The following is a 22,247-nucleotide window of genomic DNA, read 5'->3' on the forward strand; positions in this document are numbered from 1 at the left end:
AGTATATGTTAAAATTAGAAAATCTATGACAAACTTTATCATACCAAAGCAAGAAAATCTCAGGTTAAATAGTTGAAATATTATCCTTGAAAACTTACAGCCTCTGACATGAAAAGATCCAACACTGCCCCAACTCCCCCTTTTATGAGGCATGTTTCCAGTGAAGACTTGTTTCCCTCTCTCTATCTGAACAAGGTTAGAGAACCCCGGTGTCATCTAACATTTTTCAATCCTAATTCTGGTAACAAACTCCTCAAAAATGCAAAGATTAATACCTCTCTCAATTTACAGAAAAGGAGAATACCAAATCAATTCTCCAAATCTAAAATCAGGAATCTGAAGCTTAACATTCAAAAATAAACAAATAAAAAGCCCACCACTGAGAAACATTAAAAATACCCTGCTATTACCTCTGCCGGTCAAGGGAAAACAAAACTAAGAATCATCAACACATCCCCCCAAAACAGAAAAGTTTTGCTTTATCCAAGCAGTCAATATCACTGACAGTACATATGCTGAAGATCAGAGTAGAAAGTAGCTGCATATTTTTCAAAATTAAAATGCTTTAAAATGAAAGCAAAGATATGGATCCTGTTGACAATCTTAACTTGGCTCTTTGGGAGAAAATAATTCACCATCTGAACGGTGAATCTTATAAAACACACTAATAATTCCTGGCAAAGTCCATATTTCAAAAACTCCTTCAAAGTGTCCAGATATGTCTCTTGTAAGATACACAAAGATTCTCTCCTAAACTTAATACAAAAAGGGCTTATTGTGGTAATAACTGAGGCACATTAATGTAGTCAGAAAATTTAGTACTTTTTTGAAGAGATAAAACAATTTAAAGGTGAAATGAATTAGCTATGCTCTCAGAATAAGTGACTTCAATCTTCAACACACTGGTTCTGTTCACCAGCTTGTGAAAATGTCACCCTCTCTATTAAGACATCATGAGTGAGGAAATCACTATAAACCAAAGCTGGTTATTAGTTGTACAAGTCTTCAACATAGGTTTTTTCTGCAATGGAAATTTTTTTATTAAACTAAGACAGTGAGAGTCAGGTTGAGGTAGATGTGTAAATACCACATATGGTGCTCTCTCCTGCGAGCTCGCTTTTCTCCACAGCTTGGCGATTTGCTTCACTCTAGTCGTCCAGTCTGCAACAAAAGCACACAGCACACACACTTACAGAGCCACAATAATGACGTGTCTTAATAAAACGGTTCATAAACTACTAATGGTTAAATCTGTCTTGTCCATATTTTCTTAAGTGACATCAGTTCAGTTCAGTCGCTCAGTCGTGCCCGACTCTTTGCGACCCCATGAATCGCAGCACGCCAGGCCTCCCTGTCCATCACCAACTCCCAGAGTTTACCCAAACCCATGTCCATTGAGTCGGTGATGCCATCCAGCCATCTCATCCTCTGCCGTCCCCTTCTCCTCCTGCCCCCAATCCTTCCCAGAATCAGGGTCTTTTCCAATGAGTCAGCTCTCCGCATCAGGGAGCCAGAGTGCTGGAGCTTCCTGTATTTAGTTCTCTGTTCACTACTGAGTCCCTGGCACACAACAGGCCCATCATACTTCCGAGTGCGGCGCTGCCTCACTAACAGTCTCACCTGCAGAGCTGAAGGTTTTACATCAAAGTTCTAAGCAGCCAAGATAAAGCTGAGCCAAATATAACAAATTCCCTCAACTATGTAAGATGCTACCAGAACCAAAGCTAAAAGTTTTGGAAAACATCTATACATGAGACAAGTCTATCACGTTGACCAAAAGGAAGCAACCAGTATTAAAAATAAGCATCAGTATTTGCTCACAACAAAGACAGGAAAAAGCAGTGATTTCAACGTGTGTTAGGACAGGACCTAAATTGAAGTCTGGGTGAGATCAACAGTCAGCAACACATGTACAAACGGTTCTGTCCATATTTAGAAAAAGAGAGCTTCAACAAAGCCAGTGACAAAGGCCATCAGCTGAGAGGCCAACAGCCGTAACACGATATTTCATGAGTTCTTGAATCACACAGTACATCTATTAAAGGAAATAAATTACTTTTAAAAAAGAAAACCTAAAGCTCAATCTAAGGATAATTTACACTGATAGTTTTAAGTGACTTAACAGACCTTTCTAAGCAGCAAAAGAAGTGTGATTAAAAAAAAATACTTGAAGAATGTGTATATTGCTTTAACATTAAACCACTGATTTCTATTGTTAGATAAGGTAGCATTTATTTCTATACATGATGAATAAAGTACTACAAGGCATCCAAACCGAAAAGGCACATAAAAGATAGGGATCATCCATAAGAAAATCCACTCCTAGGTACCCTTCTAGCAATTTAAAAGCACCGTTATGTTGACAGCTGGGAAACTATTTCAAGACAGAGCTTAAATGACCTTTACAAATCCTGGTTTGTCTTGCAACATTAACTCAAGATAATAAATCAGCATTTGCTTACAAATATTCTGTCAGTGACATTTCGTTAATCCAAATGTTTCCTCCTTCAGTTAATAAGAATTTTCAAAAAATGCTAACACTGCACCATCTGCTTTTTTCAAACAGGTTGGACAGTTGGGGAGAAGGGGAAATAATGAGTTAGCTTCCATGTGAATAATACGTAGACCTGGGTCTAATTTAGCCTAACTTAATACCTCTGATTAGATAATAAAGTTAGTTTCTGTTCTAGGAATTTTTTTTTTTTTAGAACTACGCATGTAACACAATACTGACTTCCATGTATTTAAGAAGACTGCTAAGAGCTAGAATCATTTCATTAAATGAAATTAACTCTGAGGAAATATGCAAATGGGTACAGGGCTTAGGACGGAGAAAACGCAAGACGTCTCTGGGTATCTAGGGGATCTTCACGTTGTGCAGGGCCACACTAGGTAGGAACTGACGGTGATTCCGGGCCCTCTAGTGCAGGGGAACAGAAACCCAACAGCCCGTCAGCTCCCGTGTGGGAAAGCCGGTCACACGGGAAGCGGGGACACCCCCAGGACTTACCCGGGAACTCCTCCTTCAGGCTGGGGAAGTTGATGTTTGTGTAGAGAACTGGAGCTACTGTCGCCATCTCGCCCAGGGCCTCCTCCTTCTCCCACTTGAGAGTGCTCCTCTGCGCGTTTGACATCGTGTCATTCTCCGCCTCTACAGGCGGAGCCGACGACATCCATGAGTTGGCAGGATCACCGGCCATTGGATTAAACGCCAGATTTTTATCCCTGCCAAATGATAAACGACATTACTTCAAAAACACAGAATAGCTTTCTAAGTACTACGGTCAAGTACACTTTCATCAAATCCATAACTATAATGTTTGATGGGTTTTAGCAAAGATCACGATGATTTTAAGACACTAACACTGGGCACAGAAACTCAGACTGATAAACATCTATATAACAGAAATGATTTATGTTTCCGTATAAAGTCAAGGCTTTTAAATACCTGGCATCAGCATAGGGGGATTGCGCTACGGTAGACAAAGTTCCCAGTCCACTTCCGGGAGGTAAAGAATTGTGCGGGAGGTGAGGACTGGGTCCAATGAGGCCGTTCATGAGTGGCATCCGTGAAAAGACATCTTCAAAGAAGAAAGCAGTGATTTGGTTTGCATATTATTCAAAAATAATTAAAAAGCAGCAGAAATATTCCTAAATAAAAATTTGTAATACTACTTAAAAGTAGAATTTCCCCCCCAATATTATACTGTAAAATATTGCTTCAAGAGTGACTTTTGGCTATAAAATTCTGAAATATTTCTCTATATTTCTCTATAATTCTGTTTACTTCATCATGGTACGATGGGAGTAGCATGTGCTTTGGAGTCTGACACCCTGGGCTTGAATCTTCATTCTGCTACTTGTGAGAAGCAGACTCAATCACTGTTTCTATATAAAATGAAGGTATTCTGTAATGTAACTGGCATACTACATGTGCAGTTTTCAGCACAGTGCCTACTATGCAGTAAGTATGCAGCACATGTGAGCTCTAAGAAAAAAAAAATCAATCTCAAGAAATGCTAAGTTTTATCAAATCCTCTTCACTCAAAATTTATGAACAGATATTCCATATACAAATAGAAACCCCACCTACCATTCTTAAATTGGCACTGTATCTCTAAAGTAGTTTGGAACAAGCAATATTTCACCTACCATTATAAATTAGATGATTACTGTTAAAAATGTATAATTTGTTTTTAACCTAATTTTCATTACTTAGAGTTTCAGTCACCAAGTCCATTTTAACTCACATTCCAGCACCTTCACATCTTCTTTCCTCACAGACATTAGGCAAACCATAATAAGACCACCTTGTATTTCCCCAAACTCTCCACAAACACAGAACTCCAACCCTTATTGTGACTGTCTGTTTTCCTAAACTATTTGGAAATAAGTCAACTGTCCTTAGCCAAGCAGTTTTCTAGACAAAATACACACACACACAAACAACTTTTTGGGTGTATTTTCAAAAATCCCTTCCATAAACTTACAGTGGTAATCATTTCATGATGTAAGGTAAACTGTTATGCTATATACCTGAAACTATAGAGAGCTGTATGTCCATTATCTCTCAATAAAACTGCAAGAGGGGGAGAAAACCCCTCCAACTTAGAGACACACTTTCAAGTAATAAATACACGGCCTCTACTGATAATTGTAACACTCAGAACAACACTGAGTTGTGTTGTGATACAGGAGATCCACACCTGTATCACCAGTTAGTTATGCAAATGAAAATCAGTCATGAGGTTAGCTACTTCTTGGCACCCCTGGTACAACGACAGAGCACTCCAAACCTGATCATTTGCCAAACTGTTAGAAAGAAAAATAACCAGAAGTGCCTTGCCCACAACACACGCTGCACCATAGAATGTCTGGCCAGCTAAACCAGAACCTCCATTAAAACTCTCAAGTTCCTGTCTGAGGACGCTGGGGCTTAATGCCCACAGATCTTCAGGCTCTGTCTCAAGGACACTGGTCCTGGAAACACCCGACATCAGGTTAGGGCTCCTGCAGAACGGCAGGGCTGGGCCCACTGGTTTGGGACTCCACAACAGCAAGTGTCTGGGGACACCTAAATTCACTCCAAGGATTAGATTAAGAAGCCAGTTTTCTGCATTCATGCCAAGCAGAATGCTACCTCTATTTTCACCTTAAGAGAAAAGGAGGTTCCACTAAGCAATGTATTTCACTGAAAAATATCAAGTGTCTTTCATGTAATTAGGCTAAACCAGAGCTACCTTCGTGGTCCTGAGAACGTGAGCAGTCCCATGACACCGCACAGCACTGCCGACTGTGCCCGCAACACAACCATGCTGGGAGCTCACGTAACAACAGCAGCTATTACCTATTAGCCTGGCCCTGTACTAAAAGCTTTACATGCGTTAATTAACTCGCTGGTCCTCACAGGGACTCCATGGAATGGGTTATTATGTGTAGCTCCATTTATGCGGGAAAAAAAAAAAAAGACCCAGAGAAATTAAACAGCCTGTTGTTGCTGTACACATAAATAAATGCAAAGCATTCTTCCTTTATCATGATTTTAATTAGGAGGTGGTCTCCACCCACTATCCTGCACCTCTCAAGTTTACCATCCCTGGTCATACTAGTATCTTTTTCAAAGCGCAGATAAAAATTGATCGAAAAGTTACTTCATGTAACCTCCACTTAAAGTGATTTCAAGTTCCTCTGTCTCAGTCTTCCTGAAATTTTCCTTCTCCCCTTTCTGACCTTCTGTGCAACTGTCAGCACATCAGGCTCTGCCCTCCTCTCCGCTCCTCCACTAAGGATCACAACAGTCTTGTCTTATCCAGTGAAAGAACACAACATCTTTTCTTCTTCTCGGCCTTATGACTTGTTTAATGAGTGTCACTGCTAAGATCCTACACCTCTCACTCAGTGTCTCCATCTCTGTGTTTCACTTTCACCCCCGAAAGAGGGAAAGAAAAGGAGCATGCAACTGTATACTAATATAAACCAGTTGTTAAGCATATAATTTATCACACTTAATTAAAAAGAGTTCAAGATTCTACATTCTACTGAAGCATATTCTCTTAAGAAATCTTACCCTTCTGATCACTACACAGACTAGTCCTAAGTTTTTATCTACAGCTTTGAACAACTGCAAATCCCTGTAAGTCAGAACAATGTATATGCTCATTTGTAACAAAGTAAAAATGGCCTAAAACTAAGTTCACTACATCTCCACCTCTCTCCTCTACAACACACACACATTCTGTCTCTCTCTCCTTTGTTCCATGTTTCAAGTTTACAGCATGACTGATTATCTTCTAGGCCAGCCTAACATATATATAGTCCAGTTCAGCTTCCTTCCTTTCTCCTCACATCGCACATCCAATTGGTAGCACAATTCTACTTATGCTAACATCACTGTCTATCAAATCCCTTTCCTCCTTTCAGTTACTACTGCAGATATATTCACATGAACCCAATTTTTCATTCAGTCCCAACTGAAATAAACTCATTAGTATACAACTCCTCCCATCCCAAATCCACTTCCAATATTAATCCCAGAGCTACTTTGCCAAAACATGTGACTCATCAGATCATTTCACTGGTGTGAGATCTCCAAAGGCTGGAGGAAAAAATACCAACTGCCAGTGCCTAGCTGTCCAGACAAAATCTAGCCCCAATGTTGCATTTTCTAATTTGGCCTCCTTAAACACTGCCCATTTTACCTCTCCTCCTTTGCTCTGGGAAGTATCAGAGATGTCATTCCTAAATATGCACGTGTCTCCCTGCATGTGATCTGCCCGTGTTTTATCCCTAAGTTATTATTCTTTCAAACACAAATGCTGAAATCTCAGAGACTCTACAGCTCTGCTTGAATTATGCTCACTATAATGGACATGAGTTTGAGCAAACTCTAGGAGATACTGAAGGACAAGGAAGTCTGGCATGCTACAGCCCATGGGGTTGCCAAGAGACACGACGGAGCGACTGAACAACATCAACGATAATATAAATTAGTTTTCTACCTGAAAGTCTACAATACTACAATTATAAACTCTGGTAGGTAGGCAGCCTTACTCATCTCTGAGTTACACGTAAGCACCTAGCCAAAACCCACCTCCCCTAGAAGTAAACATCAACCTCCCTCAGCTTCAGGGTCGTATTAAACATGAGACTGCACATTGAAATGGTTTAAACAATGATCATAAAGCCTGTTTATAAAGGAATACAGCGTCAACTGATGTGATTTCTGAAATACTTCTAGTTTCAGAAAACTTGGAGACAGTTGCTTTTATTTTCATATGCTGAGAAGAGAAACACGGAAGAGTTCTTAATCATTAAGAAAGCGTGTGGGAACAATTATGTCAAGAAGCATTTATGAATCTGTTTGATCCAAATGTACATCACATTTGGTCTAGCAAACATCATGGTAAATTGATGTTAAGCGGCTAAACTGGCAGAAACTAAAACATTTCAATTATGTGCCTTATAGAAATTTTCATGTATACACAAAATTGGTGGCAAAGGTAACATTAAATTATCTGCACTTTTCGGCACTTACACAAATACAGTGTATGAGCTTATAAAAGCATCATTATAAATCATTCAGTTTAGAATCATGAAGCAGTGACAACAGGATTCAGAGAGAGGACCCAATACTCAAATTATCAAGAAAACAGTCTGAAGCAGTATCTCCTTACCTATGCTCACAAAATTCTGATCCTAGCCTATCAGATTTCAGCTCTTCAGAAAGAGGGAGAAAGGAAAGGCTGAAATTTGTTCTGCAACTAGTTACAAATAGGTAGAAGAAAGTGTGTTAAACAAAATAGGCAAATTTCCACAGAAATAGGAATTTCAGTCGACAGTGGTAGAAAGGGCACTGATTTACTGTGCAAGAATTTACTGAGGCCATGTTCTCTGGCAGGTATACAACGAAGACAGCTGTGACTCTAGCCTTCCAGGAGCTCACAATCTATAGGGAAACCCTTAATGTCCCAAACAGGCATTTATATTTGCATCACACGCTACAAATGGAAAGCCCAGGGGGAGTGTGGGCGTGGTGACTTGCTGACCATGCAGGGAGTGACTGAGACTCAGACCAGATGGATGAGTCCAAGACAGCCAGTAAGGGCTGAGCAGTTCTTGGGACATTTCTGTGGGAATGACTGAGGAAAGGTGACGTGGGACCAGGACTGGGGGCAGGGAAGGAGGCGGGCACTAACAGGGGCACTGCCAGTGAAGTGGGCAAAAGAATTCTGACCATAAAGTGAGTCGCTGAGTTCCAGAGAATGGCGGGGAGGCGGGGGTGTGACTGAGAGGAATTCAGAGGCTGGTCCTATCCCATCACCACAAGAGAGGACCCTCTCCCGCCAGGTCTGCGTGCGTGGTGGCCTAGGGGCACACGCGGCAGGGCCGTACTTACGACACTTGTCTAGAGGCGACGTACCCTGGCCATGCACAGGCAGCAGCTGGGGCGCAGGGGGCGGGGGCGGCTGCGCGGCGGCAGGACTGAGCACCGCTGTAAACAAGTCTTCCACGTCCTTGCCCCCGAGCTCTAGGAGACACGATGACAATGACAGCACGGTTAGAAGACTACGAGAGCCAGACCACAGGGGGTGCTATTTCCATCAACAAAAGAATCAGAACACAAATACCTGGGATTTTATACAACTTGCTGAGAATTGCTCCTAGGATAAAATAAAGAGATGGAAATATTAACAACCACCATGTCAATATCTGGATGCAATGTAGTATTTGTCACAGAATGATCAGAATAGAGTTAATTGGCATGCAGACATCTTTGAAGATCCTATTACATTTCTGCGTGTCTTTAGAAAGCCCAGATGGAGGGCAAATGCTTTACCGTCTGTGACCATCTTGTCAAGTTCAGGGCTGAGGATGCCATCCAGCTGCTCTTCACTCAGAGGCCGTGAACTCTGACCCACACTTGGCTGAGGCAGAGACGAAGGGTCATCAGCACCCGGACCAACGTCTATTCCAGCTAGAGGAGCAAGGTGTGTATATTAGGAAAGTGAATTCTGAACACACACGAAACGCATTACACTATTTACCTGCGTTAATAAACAACAGGATTAAAACAGAGCAATGGAAAGCCTGTAATTCTGAATTAATCCAGAATCTTAAATCAATCCTGGGAGTCAATCAGTAAGAATTAGGCACAATATATTTGTAAACTCAGGTTCTGCTAAAAAAGTTATGGTTTAGTCAACGCAGATACATTTCCTCAGAAACAAAAGAACATCTCCAGTTCTAAATTGCTGATTTCCACACACAAAAAAGCACCATATTATGAAGTTAGGGGTCTCTAAGAAGAATCAATATATAATGTTCAATATACTTTTAACTCAAACTTAGAAAATTGTGGTTTCAAACACATGGGTCAACTATCATATGCAGGTTGTAAAACAATCAAATTTAACACTAATTAATGGAAAGCTCAAAAACTCTTAATGCTTAGTAAAAATCATCCTCTGGTGAACAATTCCAACTACAGATCTTACTTCTGAAATATTCTGTAGTCAAAAACAAGATGCAGATTATGTTTATAACATGCTGTATCTTACATAAACTGGTTTTTAAGCAAGAGTAACATTTAAAAGTGGTTTCACACTTCCTCAATATTACTACTATCAACCAGTGAAAATTCATCTCCTCTTATTTGAGCTTATACTAGGAACTATTAATATAATGTTTGGGTAATACTACAGATTACTTTCTAACAAGAATAAAACCATTCATAAAAAAAGAAAGAAAGAAAGAACACTACAGAGAAAGTCACCCAAAGCACAGCACAGGTGTACCATGCTTTAGCTGCGCACACAAAGAGAAAACAAAGCTGGATTAGTGACAAAGTAGGACTATAACAAGCACACATGCACCTACAAGTTGTTTCAGCTGAAATCACTACTAAAAAAAAACAAAACTACTTCTAGGCAGCCATCATCCATTGCTGTTTCTTACCAAATGCACAAGGTGAGCTCTCAACCTGGAAAGTGCATAAATCAAGACCTACAAGACCCAAACCAAATAAAATGGATGATTACCACAGGAGCAGGAAGTGGGGGCTCAAACAAAAGAAGAAACGAGGTACAACAGGACTCTAAGGCAAAAAGTCTTAGATCTGATGCAATTAAAAAGACAACAGAAATTACTAATGTGCTATTTCCCCTCTTAAAGCAGGAAAGTCAAGGCAGATCAAATAAAATGATGAGTCTGACGATGTCAAAGAAAGAAAAAAACTTTTTTTACATTTCAATGACTACGCTTGTTTCACACACACACATACACCTCTCACTCACATCATAAAATAGACACTGGGCAAATGTACCTGAATGATCAACTGATTTTGCAAGGTCATCTGAAATTATTCCAAGAATGTCATCATCTGTGTTTAAGACTTCGGAAATGTCAGCTAAGGGGTCATCAGCGGGACCTAAGTATAGTAAGTATATTTTCAAAGTGTCAACATTTCCCTAGACATTGAATTCTAAAAACTAATTCATTCAACCATTTACCAAATATTGAGAATCTAGTAGATACTGAGGTAAGTGCTAGAATCATTAACAAAACATTAAAAATTAAGACTTTTGTTTTTGTGACTACTGTATATTAACAATGAAATAAATCTTAAAATTAAAACCCATAGGCAATAAAAGTGAAATAGAATGCTATAACAAAGCAAAAAAAGAAAAACCATTTAGAAAAAGGCACCTCTAAATACGACATCTAGAAAACACAATAGAAGATAAATATTAAAGACAAACCTACTGTTTAAAGTTCCTTGTAAAGTATAAAGCAGATACCATCGAGTAAAATGCCTACTTCCAGCTTTACTCTGAACACTTATTAATGCACTCATTTACTCAAGAAGGTATTTGAGCATCCACAGAATTATGTCTATGGAGGAAGCTAACAGGCACTGGTCCAGCCATTAGAGTAGAGAAGGGAGCAACACAGTGCAGATCCTCCAGAGCTTCCTCTTTCAGAGGGAGTCAGACAGTAAATAAATGACACCAGTAGAAGTGCTATAAAAATAAACAATGAGGAAAAAAGGATCAAGAACAACATGGTGGGGGCCGCCAATCCTCCCCGTACTCAAAAATCCAAATATGACCTGCACTCAGCCCTCTCTAGCCTCATTTGTACACCTGCAGATTCAGCCAAGCAGAGATCCCAGGACTGCTGTACGTATGAGAGAAAAAGCCTCGCATCTAAGGGGACTCTCGCAGTTCAAACCCGTTGTTCCAGGGTCATCTGTAAAACGGGAAACTGCTGAAAGGTTGCTAGAAGAAGGTACGCGTTATGTCTTAAAGGGAACACACTGGCTGCCAGGGGCAGAGCGGACCAGGGTGGAGGATGGTAAGGCATGTTGGGAGACTGGAGCTGGATCAGGGAGCAGGGGCGGCCCCAGTCCCAGTGAGAGGTGGTGCCCGCCTGCACACAGCGGACAGAGGCTGAGGTAGGCAGCTGCTGGTGTGGGATGGCATCTGAAGGCAGAGACAAACTTGTGGGTGCGTGAGATGCAGGAAGTGAGACAATCAAGAGCCAGGGAAAACTACAAGGGTTTCTGGCCTAATCAAGTAGGAGAATATTTAGGCTACCTTTAGCGACCTTTTTAGTCACTTAAGGAATATCAGAAATTTTGAATCCGTTTTTGACTGTTTTTACTTAAAAAAAAAAAAAAAAAGACATAAAATTCTCCAGATTCTAGACCAAGTATTTCTATAAAACATCAGTCTTGTCCCATTAAACATATCAGACAGAATTCACACATACATAAAAATACAATTTTTCAAACTGAAAGCCACCGTAAATTTTGTATGCCCAAACATTTGTAAAGTTTTTAAAAAATAGAAGTATTTCAACAATATACTCTCTAGACAACAGTATCCTTGAAAGAAAAAAAAAATCGGGGGTAACTGTTTCAAGGTAACGGTTTGCATGCTTGTTTCTTTTAAATCGGTGGAGGGTTTTCCCTCACAGCCCAGCAGTTGAGACTCCACACTTCCACTGCAGGGGGCGTGGGTTCAATCCCTGGTCAGGGAACTAAGATCCCACAAGTCACAAACCATAAACAAAACACATATAAATAAAGCCACTTAAACCAATGGAATTCTACTACACAAATAATAATCAGTGTTTTTTAAAAGACCGTGTTTTAAAAGTTCTCCTCTACCTGATGGTTTTATATCTTAACAAATTATTAAAACTGATGTGATGGGATATATGGAATAACATTTTTTTAAAAGGAAGCTATTATTTTTCAATTCCCCATCATAAAGGCAAAAGAGTGGTTCAACTGTACAGCACATGACATTCAACCAGCTTCTGACATGTGTGTTACTCTAGTCCTCCACATTTTGGCTTTATCACTAAGCCATTCTCTCTTCACCAATTTTTTTAGGAAAATGACTTCAAATAAAGGAAACAGGAATGAAAAATGGTATATATCAATCTCTTTCCTGTCACAGTATCTCCTGTCCAACCCCAGTTCTCTTTCTTACAAAAACTCAAGGGCAACTTACTTCTACGAAAGCCTTTAAATGGCTAGTCAAGATTTTTACAAGGCTTCCTTCACATAGTAAGACATCCTTTGAAACACTGACAAGTCTTTCACTGTACATTATTTTAACAACATACTGATGTGGATGAGAGCAGGAAAATACTCAAAAAAACAGAACTAAAGTAAAAGTAAAATGACCTGCTAACACTAAACAAAGAGTACGGCCTTTAGTCTCACGATGAATGTGTGCTTTCCAATAACAGGAGCAAGACTGCTTCTAATTATTTCAAGAAGTTAAGTATTTCAATCCAGGATAATGCCAAGTTAATGAAGCTGCAACTCAACATTGTGGAAGAAAAACTATGTGATACCAAGCTAGTTAAACTCTGAGAGCCTTGCTGGTGTTAATATTACTTAATACACATTAAGTTCTCATATCTTTCTCTGATTCTGAGCAGTCCCCATATCCCCTGTGTCTAGAGTCTCAATAGAGGACTAGGTTTGCAGGGGACATTTGGCAATATCTGGAGACATTTTTGATTATCACGACATCGTGAGGATAGAGATGCTGCTGAATATCTTGTGATGGTCCAGACGGCTTCCCTCCATCAACAAAGGTTGATGGCCTAAACTGTCAGCAGTGAGAACAATATGCTGCTGCTGCTGCTGCTAAGTCGCTTCAGTCGTGCAACCCCGACTCTGTGCAACCCCACAAACGGCAGCCCGCCAGACTCCTCTGTCCCTGGGATTCTCCAGGCAAGAATACTGGAGAGGGTTGCCATTTCCTTCTCCAATGCATGCATGCATGCTAAGTCGCTTCAGCTGTGTCTGACTCTGTGTGACCCTATGGACAGCAGCCCACCAGGCTCCTCTGTCCAAGGGATTCTTCAGGCAAGAATACTGGAGTGGGTTGCCATTTCCTTTTCCCAAGGCAATATATTCCACGTTATATTAACACAATGGGTAAGACAGCTTCCAACTACAGTATTCTTTTTTTCTTCTTTGGAATTTCTTGGGGCTATATAATTAATTTGGAAAAACACCGTAAGTTGAAGATTATTGTAACTCACCAACCATGGCCTCATTACACTCCCATATGTCACCCTTAGTCAACTACAAACCAAGCATTTTCCTTTACAACTTGCAAGAGTTGATTTCATGGTAGTAACAAAGATGAATTTATTTGCTAAATCATACAGACCTGGTCCACTTAAAAAATAGCTGCATTTACTGAATGCAAGTTATATTTCAATAAAGGTAATTTTTATAAGCATTTCAAAGGTTTGACTAAAAGGAAGATGAATGTAATGCGATTAAAAAAAAAAAAATCTTGTCATTTACTCTACATACCGTGAGCTCCAGGTTTTGCTGGCGTTGAGGATGAACTAAGTAGTGGGTCTAAGGAAGGATCCAAGAAATTGGTGCTTGTGTTTGTTTTATAAGAAAGCTGGGTTGTGTCTTCTGAAAGATTATCTAAACTTAGTTTGCTTTGTCTTGTTGTATCTAGAAGATCTTTTCCAAAGAAAGCTTCCTAGACAAAGGTAAGCACACATGGGAACGGCCGACTCAGTTATAAAATTCCAAAACGAGAATACAGATAATTGTCATTTTGATAAGAAGGCAGAAGTAACAGAAAAGCTTAGTATTTAACAATACAAGAATTGAATATAGAAATATGTAAACAATAGAGATAGCCTGTCAATTATTTTATATAAATTCTCCTTACTTTAAAAGCAAGGTTTTTCGTGTTTTTCTAACTAGAATCAAGTAAAATTAACCAAATAAAACTGCCCAATTCTGTCAAATGTTTTTAGCAACCGCAGTATAATAATTTGGTAATCCCAGATTAGACTACAGTGAAATTTAAAAATGGATAAATCTATAATAGTATGGTATCTTAATTCATATTATAAGAAAAACTAAAACTTCATGAATATTACTAACATTTATAGATGATCTGCAGAGGCTAGCTCAAGGGTTTGATCTACAACTTTAATATTTGTATACTTCACAGATAGATTTAGCAATCTCCTACTGATGCATATAACCACATTAAAAACTTCACACACTATAAATCTGAAAGAGTGTTTTTACAGTCATTTTTAAACAAACTATGTGTACAAAATTTACCACCATTAAAAGCCTTGGCTTTTTATTAAGTTACTCATGCTGACTTTTCTCCATTTCAATATACTTTATTGTAGAGACCACGATTTCAAGCCTGGCCTCCTTGCAACTCCAGGATCTCTCTTCTCCAGCATCAATAAAGAGAACAATAGGAAGCACTGGGGACCCCCTTCACTTATTTCTATTCCAAAATTTTATTTTCTATAATGTGGTCTGACTGGAAAGAGGAGGGCAATTTTGCAGTAACTACCCACATTTAATACACTCTTGCCAAAGATACATAAACAAAAGAGGTTCACTGCATCATTTTTTAGTTATATCCCCAAATGAAAACAGCTTCAATGCTTGTCAGAAAGCATATGACTAAATAAATTATAAACATGCATACTGTAAAATATATAGATTTTTGAAAAGGATGTAGGACTATGCTGTCAAAAATAAAGCTCTAAAATACAGTACAGTATTAAATGAAAGCAATTTGAATGATATGTCCAGCAAAACATAAAATACAAACCAAGACTACTAAGATTGTGCAAAAATAAATTATTTAAAAAGTTCTCAAAGGAGAAATACCAAGCAGTTAACTTTTGAAAAGGGATAAGGGAGGATGGTCTGTGAAGTGTGGTAGAGGAGATGAATATTTGATTTGAAATTTTCACTTTATTGAAATGAACAAGTTGTTTCACTATGAAACTCTGAAAACCCACAAGGATAGAGCACTGGGCAGGAGATGACTTGCTTCTTATACCAGCAATGCTTTTATCATTAGGAAAAATGTTGAATAGTAGAAAAGCATCTTGGAACCTTATAGATTATCTACTTAATGCCTTCAGTATAAATCTGAGAGATCTGAGAACACCATTAGCAAAAATTGTTTCTTTGTATGGCTCATGATGAATTTAGTGGTATTTATCAACCATCTGGTATTAACAGACCACAAAACTATTTCTACTGGGTAGATTACACAATTATTTATACCTTATCTTGACACTGCTGTGATTAATAAAGAAAAACTAGAAAAAAAACTGTTTATGAATTCCTCATGGATTTTCATCACTATCCACTATATTTCCCACTCCACTCCAAAAAGCAGTGAAAAAAAAAAAAAATTACAATTGCTATCACAAGCTGTCCAAGAAACAGAACCATTACAAGTTTCCTTCATGTCAAAATGCTATAAATTACTGATGAACACTAGGGGAATTACACTTGTTCACCAAAAGAAATAATCCAGATTAAGATTACAACTATAGCAGTGATCAGGAAATCCAATCCACTATTTTTAAAGGCTCTTTTGTGAAAGTATGTAATGATCAGTTTTCATACTTCTAGAATGAATGGGTGCAAGCGTGCTAAGTCGCTTCAGTCATGTTTGTGACTCTATGGACTATAGCCCGCCAGGCTCCTCTGTCCATGGGATTCTCCAGGCAAGAATACTGGAGTGGGTTGCCATGCCCTCCTCCGGGGGATCTTCCTGACCCAGGGATGAAACCCAAGTTTCTTATATCTCCTGCACTGGTAAGTGAGTTCTTTACCACTATTACCACCTGGGAAGCCCCTAAAAGTGGTAAGTGTTATAAAAGCTGTAATTCTGGCTAGTGAGAAATCATCTTCATTCAGTGAACATAATTACTATAACCAGCACTGGCAAAGGGAGTCCATCAGACGTGGGTTTGCAGAGCACAAAGGTGTGCCTGGTTTGCAAGAATGAGCCTTTCCCAGCCAAAGAGTTCTTATATGTCTTCTGAAATTTAGAAGTGAAAAACTGGGATAAAAAAAGAACTCTGTGAGAAGTATACAAGCACAAAAAGGATAAATGTAATTTTTAAGGGCCCCTAGAAGGTAAAAATAGCATTTAGGATGACAAGAACAAGAAAACTATATTTCAAAACTTGAGACATCACTTCACATTTCTTTCATTAACAAATACATAATATAAAGCAAAATATTACTTGTAAATAGGCAGGGAAAATTTCTTCCAGCTTATTTTTCCTTTTTCGGTATCTCTTCTTTATTTTTTCAGTGTTTTCATTAACAGAAATAGTTTCATCAACTAAGGTATCTGGTAACTGCTCACTCCAGCCTGAAACAACAATCACACTTATAAATATGTGGTGTTTAAAATTTTTAGATAAACCCATCAAAGTAACTAATAATAAATGATAACTTACCAACATATACACAGACAAGTTTTGTCTTTATTCTTTCAGTTCTATTGAGATATAACTGACATACAGCTGTCTAACATATACATAATGACTTGACAAATAAAATTTTTCACAAAAAGATCTCCAAGTAAGTTAATTTCAAGTATCGTAAAAATTCATTTCATGAAAAAAAAGGAAAATACATACTCAATGCTAATGAGTATGGAGAAATGGCTATTCACAAACAACTAAAAGGAATTTAGCAGGTCCAACCTTTAGGTAGAGTTAACTGGAACTATCCAGCAAAAGTCTTTTAAACAAATTTTAATTTACCAGTAATCTAACCAGAAAATATAGAATTCTCTAAGACCAAAAATTAGGGTCAAACAGGAACCACAAAAATAAGCAAAGAATGAAATAAAGCTCTCTGAAATTCTGCTAAAACCTAGTGACCTTGAACTCCAGTTTTCAGAGCACTATGAGGAATGGGGTATAGAAGACAAAGCCTGCAGCCTCTTCCCAAGGTGGTGAGACCAACCTGAGGTGCCTGGTACAAAGAGGGGACCCAGAAAGACTCCAGACCCAGGGCTGGGTGAACACGGAACACACCTCCCATTTCCCTGGTCCTTCACTCACCACTCACCACCATCCCCACCCCAACGGCAGAGAAAACTGTCACTGAATAATATGGTGCTGGAGAGAAAGGCAAAACAAATGAACATCTTCCCTGAGAGTTCATAAACTCAATACAGCCCTGATGTGCAAGAAATCTGGATTTATATAACACAGGTGGACCAAAAATCTTTAAGCTAAATACTTAGCTTAAAGGAGTCCTGGGGTAGTAGAACCTCATGTTCCTGGCAGCAACAAATACAAATATTTTCTGAAGGAACCAACCTTCAATGCAGTTCTCAAAAAATTCTGAGAATGCTCTACAGAATACAAGCTCACAGTTAAAAAATTTTTTTTTGTTCTTTAATATATATGTATGTATATCTCACACAATAAACACAATCAGTGAAGTACTAGGCGACAGGGTACAGGAGATACACAGCGTAGAATCTGATGTGCAAAGGTTTTAAAATATTTTACTCTAAATCAACTGAAACTACGAGGAGTAAGTTATTAAGAAGAAACTACAGTGTTAAAATATCTAAAAAGTAGTTAAGAAATAGATTAAAAACTCAATGGATGACAAATGAAGAAAAACACTGAACTAAATGATGAAACTAAAATTATTTAGAAGACAACGGAGACAAACATGGAAAATACAAAAAATAGTATCACTGAATGCATCACATTTCTTAATTGGGGCTTATTATAGTCACATTAAGTAATATCAGAAACTTCTTTAAAACTATTACAGTGCTTCCTTTTAAAAATGTACAGCAATTTTTTAAAAATTAATTCACAGGCCAAACGCCTACCACAAATGTAATGGAAAAACTTTATTCAAAAAACATAATAAAAACATATCATTTTTCTTTACATTCTATATACAATATTTAAAATACAGAAAATGTACAGATCAAGACAATATGGATTGCAGTCTTCATTAGAACCAATTCTTAAGCTATGGCTTTAGCAATGACTTAGCTTTCTTTGAAACTCTAAGAAAAGATGACAATATTAATTGGAAAATACATTTCTAAAACAGCATACAATTTTGTTATAAATTATTGGGGTACCCTATCACTTTCAAATACATGGTCTACAAAGTTTCCGATTTTATCCCAAGTACCTAAGGCAGGCAAAGAAAGGCCTGTTGTGAGATGACCAGAAAGTACCAAATGTATCTATGTGATCAAGACCCTGAACTGCTTATATTTAACAGAGGGGAAAAAACAACAAAAACACTTGTTAAAAATCTCAAAGCAACATAATCTCTTGAGTTTAAATAATTTTCTTATCAAACCTATTATACTGCAGATATGAACTTCACAGGCACTTTACAGATTGCTAAGAAAGTGGTAACCGTAGCACTATTTCCAATAGTTGTTTTCAATGGGAATGTCAAGACAAGACAGTAACATCAATCAAAATCAGGACCATACCATCATCTCTGTTGGGTAACTGCTCAGAAATGGAGCCTGAGGAATCCTTTCTGATCACACATCTTTTGGTTTTTCCTTGCCCAGTTCGACTTCTTTGTCGCACCATAAATCCACCAATACCTATCCAACACAGAAATTGGGGAATCCTGTAAATAACTAACTTCTCCCTGTATTTCATCCAGAAGCACAAGGAAAATGTTTAGTCTTATAAGTGAGGACTCTCTCAAATTCAAATGGGCTAATTCAAATCAATAACCTCATTTTAATGAAAAATACAAGAGCTTGGAAATAAGAAAGTTACTGTTACCTTATTACTAACCAAACAGGAATAAAAATTCATTGAAGTACAGAAGACTGCATGTACTTCTTCTAAACAATGTCAAAGTAAACATTATAATAAATTATGCTTGTTTCCTTCATGTCAGTAACTCATAGATCATCATTCAAATTATTTGTATGTTAGCTGAGGGAGAACAGACACATGATACAAACTAAACTAGATGATCCCAAAGAAAATCAGCATGACTTTTGGGGAAATGTGTCCAGGTACCCCTAGTTGAGCTCAAGACATGAGATGAGACACACAGTAGCTCCAGTGAGGGGACGGACTCTGGAGCCAAACTGCGCCATTCCGGTTACTGGTAGACTTTGGGCAAGTTACTTAACTTTCCACTGCTTCAGTTCCCTCACTGGTAAAACAGGGATAATGTACAGCATCTCCTATATGCAGGTTATAAGCACTAAATAAATGAACACATATAAAGTGCTGAGACTAGTGCCTAACATACAGCAGCATTAACAGCTTTTATCATTAACAATATACTTTGTGACCTAATGGGCCCCTCAAATGGGTCCCTGACATGGATGACTTACTTCCATGTAAAGCAGATAAAGAACAAAGGAAAAAAAAAACCCTCAACATTTAATTCTTAAGTTCCTGGAAGGAATTCAGACATGTCTAAAAAAGTAAGTGCCTTATAAGCCTCATAATTACAAAGACATGAAATCATTTTCATACGAGGATTGGACGAAACTCATCTAGGCATTAATTACAGATGTAACCCATCTGGAAGGAAAATCTAGCAGAAAACAAACACAAAGTTTTTTCTTACACATCAAAAGGTATTTAGATCATTCTTATCAATAAAATAGAAGCCATCAGAAGAATAAAGACTGAACTGATTCAGTATACCTCACGGCAGAGGGTGGGTGGGATGGAGGTTCCAGAGAGAGGATATCAATGTATACTTACAGCTGATTCAAACTGCTGCACAGCAGAAACTAATACAACCTTGTAAAGCAATCATACTCCAATTAAAAAATATACTTTAAAAATTTTTGCTTAAAAAATGCAAAAATTTTCATAAGCAAACTGCCTAAAAAGAGCCTAGAAGTTCTGTATTGTGAATATTTCAATAGTTTCTTTCCATTAAGGCAAAAAAAGTTTGACAAACAAGACAGCTTTTCTCTCCCCTCCCCTGAGGCAGAGAAGAAATAAGAGTTCTTAACAGTCATATGATTAACCAAACTATAAATTCTAGGAAACATTAAAAACTCTGTCATATCACCTTTATATTGTACACTTACTGGCTGGTACTCCTGCACAAAATAATGCAGTAAATTTAAAAAACAAAAATATTAGGAAGTGAACACATCATGGGAAACGTATAATGTTTCATTGTGAACTAGTCACATACCCACACTAAGGCATTTATCACCTACAAAGTGTATTAAAACAGTTTAGTTCTGTCATCTATACATACAAGCTTTAGTTTCGAGAGTTGTTAAGTTATAGTTCATCCTGATTATTTCATTATAATTGAAGCCCTATTATATTTTTCTTAAACTAAGTTTTGATTATAACTCAAATGTCCAGCTAAGGCACTATACCTGGTCTGTACGGTTTCCTTTTTCTCTTTTTGACACCCTCTGTTCCTTCTACCCCCTTAGTTTCATCATCCACAGCTTCTCGTTCAGGACTAGATTCTGATTTTCCATCACAATCCATAAGTTCTCCTTCTGGAAAAAAGTAAATGTACAGATAGAACTGAAAAAACTACTGAATGTACAGCTCCTATGTAAGAGGAAAGACAAAGCAAAGTGGCTGCTGAGCCACACTAATCACGCATCCCAACTGACAGGGCAAGTACAGAAAGAGACGGGAAAGGCCCCCGGCGGCTGGAGACGTGTGCTCCTCAGTGCGCCATTCTCAGGGAACGAGACCCGAGGCTCAGGAAGGGGGCAGAGGGGGCGCCTGGGAGGACAGTTATAAATCAGTCTGCACCGAACCTATCGCTCCTCGCTTTTAATCATGTCTTCAGGTCCAGGACTCGAAGGCTGGCTCTCTAGCCTAGAACTCTCCTGAGGTGCGACTAATCTGTAATTAGATATTACCTACTTACTGGAAACTCTACATATAAAATTGAACTAATCTGAGATGAACTTCCTCCCTTTCTCGGGATTTGCCTGTCATTAAAGAGCAAAGAAATGTACCCTACAGAAGCCAGACTCCTGGGAGACAGTCTCGACAATGCCTCATTTCTTTGTTTCATACCATCATGGCTCCTCAGTATCTCTCAAAGGCATTTTACTTTTCTGTCATCTCAATCCAATCTCAAGTTACTGCAATTCCCTCCCCTCCTATCTCTCTCCTTGCCTCCAAGCTTACCTTCCTCTCTAATCGGTTCTTTAAACTGCAGCCTAAATGATCTTTCTATAAATACCTATCAATTTTCTGCCTAAAAACCCTTTAATGTCTGCCCAGTAGCCTCAGAATGCGATTCAGACTGTAAGGCCCACATAAAGCGTCCTGGGAGCGCCCCAGCCTCACCTCCCTCCCACCAATGCAGCACTCATCACGCTCTTCCTCACTGCCGGCCCCTACCCACCCATCTCTCAGGATTTAGTATAACCCCACTTTCTTAGAGAATTCCCACAGTTACATGCTCCTGTACGTTAACATTATGCTTCATTTGAATTGGTTGTCTTAACGTCCATTTCCTTGCTAGACTATATTCTCCTTAAAAACAGGTATTAAGATTCTTACTAACAGCTGCATCCCTAGCATGATACGTAATAGGTGTTCAATAACTTTTTCACAGAATGATGTAATCAACGAAATTATGTATACAAAAGTTCAGTTCTTAAGAGAAGAACACTTTTAAAACCACGGTAATCAAAGCTTTTCAAATTATGCTTTATGCTGTGCTGCGGGGGGGAAGTTATCAAATACATTTAAGAATAAATTGTTAACACTTTTCTTCAATATTGTAAGTATTATGCATAACATTTCTACAATACCATTAGCACTGTGCTTTATTTTCAGTAATATTAATATTAGGTCAATTCTATAATTATTCTGATAACTGCTTTCTATAGCTAAAATCAAACCATGAAAAGTTATTTATTGAAACTTAGCAAACA

General features: G+C 38.3%; 1 protein-coding gene across 3 annotated transcripts in view; it reads right to left on the minus strand.

Moving 5' to 3' along the window:
• Positions 1–22,247, minus strand: part of KMT2C (lysine methyltransferase 2C) — a 263,902-nt gene that overhangs the window by 45,135 nt on the left and 196,520 nt on the right. The window contains exons 25-36 of one of the 3 annotated variants that reach the window (XM_081533535.1): positions 20,715–20,843; positions 18,825–18,944; positions 16,576–16,706; positions 13,847–14,027; positions 10,322–10,426; positions 9,955–10,002; positions 8,837–8,974; positions 8,628–8,660; positions 8,396–8,527; positions 3,449–3,581; positions 3,011–3,225; positions 1,088–1,161 (exon numbers count right to left, since the gene is read on the minus strand). In XM_081533535.1, coding sequence (XP_081389661.1) covers positions 1,088–1,161; positions 3,011–3,225; positions 3,449–3,581; positions 8,396–8,527; positions 8,628–8,660; positions 8,837–8,974; positions 9,955–10,002; positions 10,322–10,426; positions 13,847–14,027; positions 16,576–16,706; positions 18,825–18,944; positions 20,715–20,843 — 1,439 coding nt within the window. The remainder of the gene's footprint in view (positions 1–1,087; positions 1,162–3,010; positions 3,226–3,448; positions 3,582–8,395; positions 8,528–8,627; positions 8,661–8,836; positions 8,975–9,954; positions 10,003–10,321; positions 10,427–13,846; positions 14,028–16,575; positions 16,707–18,824; positions 18,945–20,714; positions 20,844–22,247) is intronic. The other 2 variants (XM_081533536.1, XM_081533537.1) reach the window with 2 other exon arrangements.

This window comes from Giraffa tippelskirchi, chromosome 10 (genome assembly GCF_054371585.1).
Source record: "Giraffa tippelskirchi isolate mGirTip1 chromosome 10, T2T-mGirTip1v1.2.pri, whole genome shotgun sequence".
In the NCBI taxonomy this organism is placed as follows: domain Eukaryota; kingdom Metazoa; phylum Chordata; class Mammalia; order Artiodactyla; family Giraffidae; genus Giraffa; species Giraffa tippelskirchi.